General features: G+C 35.5%; 1 protein-coding gene across 1 annotated transcript; it reads right to left on the reverse strand.

Annotated features, from left to right (window-relative positions):
* Window positions 1-1,093: 1,093 nt before the first annotated feature.
* On the reverse strand, window positions 1,094-4,409 carry LOC104590796 (putative WRKY transcription factor 14). The gene is made up of 3 exons (XM_010249539.3): window positions 3,617-4,409; window positions 2,766-2,906; window positions 1,094-2,438 (listed from the first exon to the last, which is right to left on the reverse strand). Exons 1-3 carry the CDS (start codon window positions 4,186-4,188, stop codon window positions 1,847-1,849), a joined length of 1,305 nt encoding a protein of 434 aa, XP_010247841.1. The 5' UTR covers window positions 4,189-4,409; the 3' UTR covers window positions 1,094-1,846.
* Between the last annotated feature and the right edge of the window lie 2,921 nt (window positions 4,410-7,330).

The following is a 7,330-nucleotide window of genomic DNA, read 5'->3' on the forward strand; positions in this document are numbered from 1 at the left end:
ATATAAAATAATACAAAATATAAGGTTTTGCATTCTACATATTTATATTTGTATTCCTTTTAAACTGAGCCTAAGACTGTATTTGGTTGCTGTGCAATTTTATTTGTATTGGCTCAGTTTGGAAGAAGTACAAATACAAATATGCACAGTACAAAACCTTACATTTTGAATTATTTTGTATATATTCGCACTGTACATATTTGTATTTGTATTTCTTCCAAACTGAGCCAATGTCTGCGAGTGCAAATGAAAAGAATTCTAACTCTGGTTTAATTTTATTTTACTTCGTCACTTTTAGTGCAATCAAACAAAATAAGGTGAATTTTGAGACAAAAATAAATCATAATTTGCACTACCATGGTTTTGCATCGTTGCACCATAACAAAATACAGCCTAAAGCTTAGTTTGAAAGGAGTACAAATACAAATATATAAAATGCAAAACCTTGCATTTTGTATCATTTTATATATTTATATTTTTACTCCTCCAAAACTGAGCCTAAAATCCGATTCCAATTAACTGTAAATCAAACGAACACATGCTATGTTTGATTTGAAGAAAAAGGTAGAGAAAGGAAGAAAAGAGTAAAAAAACCTATACAAAATTTATAAAGGTTTTCTTACCTTTCCCTACTTTTTTTTCTTCAAACCAAATAAAGCTTAAATTCAAAATCGACTAAATAACTAATATGTGGAAATGCAAATGACAGTGTGTGATTGCACGTGGTTATACAAGATTTTCATCTTTTATAAGTCTTTTAATATTCCTCTTTCTGTATAATTTATTATGTTAATGCATACTTTCGAGGGTTGAAGTCATACTTCTAGATCTCATCTTCCCAAGATTGCATACGCTCAAAAGCAGGCTGACTGAAATGGGAAGAGATAACTTCTTGGGCCCGCTGCTTGCAGCGTTGGCATAACTGGCATTCCAATATTTAACTATCAACCCTAATAATAAATTATTATAGTTTTTGGTAAGAATAATAAACTATTATATGAACAGATAAACTCACACCCAAATGCAAGTTTTTGTTTGTATTCAATATTCTTCCAATATGGAACATAAGAGTGGAGAGAAATGACACTATGGCAGTTGGAGAAAACACGGATAGATAGTTAAAATTTGTGTTTCATAAACAATATTAGCAGCTGATACACTTCCAAGTAATAAATCTCCAAAGTATATAATCTGGAGTGAAAAGTGTCCAGGGAAACAGAAAGCTGACCAGGAACCTAAAAGCTAATGTGCTCCCTTCTTTTTTTTTTTCTCTCTCTCTCCGTTTCTTGATGTCTGCAACGGGGACTGATAAGAAAAGTCAAGCTTTTCCTTTCTCTTTCTTCCGTCTCTCTCTCTCTTCTTCCCTTTCACTATCTTGTCATCTTTCGCTTATTTCTTCTCGCCAAAGCAACCAAAGCAGCTAAAGCGTGGTTTTTCTATGAATACCTACAGGAACGGAAGAGGCTTGAATAATTTTCCTCACTTCGAAAGATAACGAAAGGGGAAAAGGTCCCATCTAATATCAACTTCCTTGCAGGGCGTTTCAGTCAAGACTGTAAGATGTACTTGTTTCCAACTGTTGAAAGCTTCTGTTCCTCAGCTTTCTGTCCCATCCATCAATATTCCAAAGAATGTGGGTCTCATGGGTCTGCTCCCAATCAACCAACACTCTCTGCTCTTTTCCTAATCTGTAAACATTCTGGTAATAACAAGAACTGAACAAAAAGTAAACTCCTCTGATATCAACTTCAAATAGGAAATGTTTATAGGAAGACACTTTGAATGAGATTGCACCATAAGAAAACTAACTAGAGTTGTTTTTGTTACTCTTATTTCCGAAGCCTTGTTACAAGTCCCTCTTAGTTTCTCCAAACGAGTTGTCTGTCCAGTCAAACAGGCTGAATGGATCCAAGGTCTTGGTTTCTCTATCATCTGATTTTCCTTCGTTGAATCCTTGGGAGAGTAATAGATTTAGAGGGTCAGGTTCCAATTCTCCCAAATCTGCAAAGAAGTCTTCAGACTGGTTTGAATCTGGTGGTCCTGGCCGGTAACTTTGGGGGAACTCTGGACTTAATTCATCACCATCATTCATATCCATTTGCTTCTCTATCTCTCCCATTTCTTCTTTAACAGGTGCACTAGTTGTCAAATCCTCGGCAGCAACATTAACGTGCGGCACAATATTGTTATTGCTCTCCTTGTATTCTTCTTTCATGTTTGTCGACTTTTCTGTCTGAGAAGACTGTGAATTCTTGGGAGCTGCATTGTGTTTTGCAGGCTGAGACCTTGAGCAGCCGGCCAGTGCATTTCTCTGTGTTGGCCAGGGATGGTTATGTTCAGAGGTGTAGGTGATAACCAACATGTTAGGATCAGTTCGACTTCTCTCTACTTGTTTCCTCGCTGAACAGCCTTTAGAGCTACTGCATCTATAATAGCCCCTGGAAAAAGTATAAACGTCACAGATTAAAAAGGACCTATACTACCAAATTTGGACCCAAATCCCAAAATATCACAAGTTTTTCTCAAATGGACAAACTAACAACAATTCGAGTCTGAATGGAATTATTCATAGGTAATAAGGATAATTTCTTTTGCCATCCTAAACTACACTGATGAAGCCATTAAATGTAAAATCCAATGTCAAAAATAGTAAAATTAAACACACTGTCTTTGTTTTTCATTAATGAAAATTTTGGATTTGATTTTTCACATTCTTGACCATTCGAATTTGTGTTTTCTTCTAAGGGTTCTTTCTTGAAACTTACCTCGGGTAAGGAGAACCTTTGATAGGCTTCTGACCATACTTTCTCCATGCCCAGAGATCAGATGGCACTACTTCTCCACTTGGCCTGCTATTTGCGGCTGCTGGTGCTGGAATGCAAACCACCTTCTTCACTTGGCTCTTTCTGAGAAACAAAGGAAAAGTTGATTATTGTCTGCTCTTAAATCAAGAAGAAAGAAGAAGATTCCTTCTTTCTTAATTTACCATTTCTAATTAGCAATACTGCTAACCCTTTTTCGAATGCGAATGGGATTGCTTTGCTACTAAATTTCATAATTTCTTCCGGGGTGAAAATTCTATCTGGCTCTATTTCTCTAAAACAAACTGTAATTTCCTTTTCCAATCAAAGAGAAAACTGGAGAGGACATGATTTCTTGAGAATTGCAAATAATAAAAATAGTCAGTGTGATATGTAAGGCTAATATTAATGAAATAGCTTAAGGTAGTTAAACACAGGAATAGCTTTAAATAACTGCATGGAACCTATTCCAAACCTTTTCTCCAGGAACTTAAGAAAGAGGAGCTAGCAAGCTAGCAACGTTTGTGCTTATTCTCCTGATACATGAATTTACCAATTCCTTTCCCAGATGAATTGAACTTGTATATATATGAACACAAATCTCTGGCGGTTATGTATTGACAGAAGAAACCTCATCTGAAATGGTAGAGTTTCTGATAATTCATCGTTGATTCATACAATAAATGTCCACCGATCCTCAACCATGAAATGGTAGAGTTTGTGAATCAACCATGAAATTCTTTTCCATGAGTTAGAAACTCAAGACTTGAAAAGACAAAATCAAAGAAATCTTCCATCTAAATCAATTTACTCACCTTCTCTTAATGCCCGGATTCCTCGGGGAAGAGATCTGCACTCCGCAATTGTCGATTGTGCAGCCACCTGAGCTGTTAGTCCTGACCATATCATTAGAAACCATGGGAGGTGTCTTAATTTCTCTAGGAGAAGACACAACCGCCGATATATCACATGGCGAAACCGGAATCTTCACATTTGGTGAAATCTGAAGCATTCTTGAAAAGATATTGCAAGGCCTCATCTCCTCGTCAAAAATCTTCTGAGCAAGAAGACTACCACTGCTAAGACAATTATTGTCCTCAAAACTCATCTTCATCAGGCTGCTGGTAGAATTCGGGGTGTCAAATAAGCCTGTACCTGCTAAGTCAAGCTCAGGTAGCATAGGATCTCGCGTAGAGAAGGGATCACCGAAGCTGTCAGCTGGTTCTTCGATCTCCGACGGAAAATTTGCAGATTCTGGAGGAAATTTCCAATCAGCAATAGTATTTTCAGTACTAGCACCATAACCATTACTTCCACCACCACCACGCACTATGTCTGCTAAATCTCCATGATCATTTTCCATGATCTGCCAAAAGAAGCTACACATAGTTCTAGCTGAGAAACTAAAAATAAGAGCAGCAGCCCGACCTAACTGGATTGAAGTTTGATCGTTCTTGCATCAAACAAACGTTAAAAACCATGAATTATTTTTCGATTTCTGCGCCTAGTTTGGCTACTAATTACTTTTCAGGGATGGGGTTTGGTGAGGAAGCATGAAAGCAAACAGGCTAAGAAGGTTGAAACTGTTGTTCACAAAAATAAAGTAGTTTCTCTAAGACTACACCCAGAGAGTGATTAATCTTGTCGACCAGGGTAATTTATCAAGTAACACCAAAAGGGTCAAATCCGCGCGCTGTTCCTTTCTCTTTTCCCTCGTTTTGTATTTTGACAATTGAAAATCGCTCACCCTTAACTCTTACCACGAACGAAGACCTTTTCACAAAGTCGTTTTACTAAATACGTCATAGAATATTAGAAAAGCAAAGAAGCGGCAAGTAGCCGCACTTGTCGGAAAACGTTTCGAAACGAATTCCATCCCCCGGACACTGCCCGTTTCGTCTCGTGACAATTAGCACTTCAAGATATTTTTTTCTCTTTCTTCTTAACTTCATTCCTCTGTATACCAATGTTTTAAAAACCTACTCGTACATCGAACCGTTTTGCCTCCAGGTCGCGGGTCACCGGTTCGACCGGCAGAGTCGAACGGTTCACATCGTGTCATGTCATCGCATATATATTTATATACATAGATATATATTTTTGCAATAAATAGTGTATAAAACTATAAATGTGTTTTGAGATATGTTACATGTATTATTTTATATTTAATATTATGTTTTTTAATTCAGTTTTTATTTTTATTTATAAAATATTAAAAATTATAATTTGAGGCAAGAAAAGGTTATTTTTCTGAAAATAGCAAGGCAAGGCGCCTATAGCCCCTTGGGATGCATAGATCTCGAAAAGTTACCCAAAATAAAAAAAATTACTCCAATCGAACATTAGAGTGCAAAGTTATAGCCTTCGAAAGTTTTACATACAATGAGTATGCAAACCGCAACCCGATCACCAGAACGAATGAGTCAATGGTTGAACCGGTCGGGTCGAACGGTTCTTGACCAAGTCAAAAATTTTTTACTATCTGATGGGTGTTGATTGAACCGAACCTGAAATCCTGGTCGGGTGGCAGTTCAAACGGTTCGACTGACCGGGTCAACGGTAGGTAGAAAACATTGCTATATACTCTTTTCCAAGAATCCGATTATGCTACTAGAAAGGTATGATACCTAAAATACTCATCTTCAACCAGTATCATGACCTCCCGGTATCTTGGAAATTGGCATTCTCTAACGAGGCAAACTAAACCGTAACAGAATAACAGTCATACAATGTTTTTAAAATCGGACTGGACCAGATGGTCAGACTGAAAAAACGGGTTCCGTTTCACCCTAGAATTGTCTTTTGGCCAAAAACCATTGATTTAGTCAGCGAACCAATGACCCGACCAATTGAACCATTCGAACCATCGACTTAGACAATAATTTTTGACCATTTTTCAATTTTTTAATTTTTTTCAGAACGAACCATCCATTCAATTAAAACGATTGAATCATTTAACCTCAGAACCGAACCCTGAACGATTCGTTGTCCAATTCGATTTTAAAAACCTTGCTATCATATAAGTCGTACCCATTTAATTGTAGTTTCCATTTTTACGTATCGAAGAGGGGCACAATTCGGTTGGTTGGGTGGGGATAGGGTGGGGATAGAGATCAAAAGAACAATAACTAGATCTCTTCTCCAATGACCAATTAATCCAACCTAGAATGAACTCGATCCCTTAAAATAATTTATTTTTATAAATTTAAACCAAACTGTAAGATTAGAAAAGTAGTCTCCTTGATTCAAATTTCCCATTTGTTTATGAAAAAAAAAAATGATGATGATCATTACTTAACCCTGGAAACAAGAAAGAGTAGATCATTGTCCTATATTCATTGAAGTGGAGAATTAGCATCGCTGAAATTTGTCCAGCAATGTTAAACTTTAAATAAAAAAAAAATGAAGTAAAAATAAAAGGAGTATAACTATAAAAAACAAAAACAAAAACCTCAACAAAGCATTAAGACTATTTGGCTGTGATTGGTCTACATAAAATAAGAGAGAAGCAAATTGTATAGGGAAGTCTTTAAGAAATTTTACAAACATTTTAAGCTTTATTTGTTTACAATTCAGATTAGAAAAGATTGGAGGTAGCAATTCGTGTTCCTGTGTTGTATTTGTGTGGTATGAAGGTAAGAGTATTCGGGTATATAGGTTAACACAAATACAAAACAATTAATTAATCATGTTAAATTTTCAAACATGGAAAAAACTTGTTTTTTTATATCAGTAACATGACATGGCCCATATAACACAAATTAATATGATTAGCCAACTTAATTCATTATTAATTAAATCACACATATAACTCAAATTAACTTGAAAATAATATGATTAACTTGTTTACACCAAACGATAAATAGATTTAAATACTAAAATAAACATTCAATCATCCATTAACTAAATAAATTCATAAAAACTATTCAATGTCATAATAGTATTTCATCCAAATATACATAGATTACCTAATACTGAAATAAGTCATTTAGAATTAAGTGGGTCACCCAAAATTGATACATTTATTAATTGTATTAAATAGATTGACATGATTTTGACACCAAAATAATTAATATAAACCCAAACCCACTATCTTTGTGCCGTATTTAACTTGTTGTGTCAAGTATACCAGCCTCAGAAAGGACACAAATTTATACCCAACTGAGCCAACTAAATTTTGCATCCATTTGGTTGTAAGTATGATTTACATTCTCACCTGATACAAAATTGTGCTTTTTATCTCATTTGCACTCACTATGGGTGAGAATTTTGCATATGAGAATCTGATGCAAAAGTTGCACCACCGTCCCTCTACTTCAATTCTTTCTCATATAAAACGAGCATCACATCATCTTCCTTTATACCAACTCGCAAACAATATATTTCAATTTGGTTCTAACTTTACTTCCAACAAACAAAGAGGATAAGACAAAATCCAAAACAAAGTGAACTAGAATTTACACTTATTCTATTTGTGGTTCCTTGCATTTATACCCGTGCATGAAATTTGTATGGCAAACTGAGGCTTA

The sequence above is a fragment of the Nelumbo nucifera genome, chromosome 7, assembly GCF_055504915.1.
Source record: "Nelumbo nucifera cultivar China Antique chromosome 7, China Antique-T2T, whole genome shotgun sequence".
Lineage (NCBI taxonomy): Eukaryota > Viridiplantae > Streptophyta > Magnoliopsida > Proteales > Nelumbonaceae > Nelumbo > Nelumbo nucifera.

Excerpts from the sequence above, each read along its gene's own strand:
- LOC104590796 (XM_010249539.3), bottom strand. The coding sequence starts at position 4,188 with ATGTGTAGCTTCTTTTGGCAGATCATGGAAAATGATCATGGAGATTTA. Across the intron at positions 2,907-3,616 it reads AATCCGGGCATTAAGAGAAG|AAAGAGCCAAGTGAAGAAGG; the intron begins GTGAGTAAATTG and ends TTTGTTTCTCAG. Across the intron at positions 2,439-2,765 it reads AAAGGTTCTCCTTACCCGAG|GGGCTATTATAGATGCAGTA; the intron begins GTAAGTTTCAAG and ends TACTTTTTCCAG.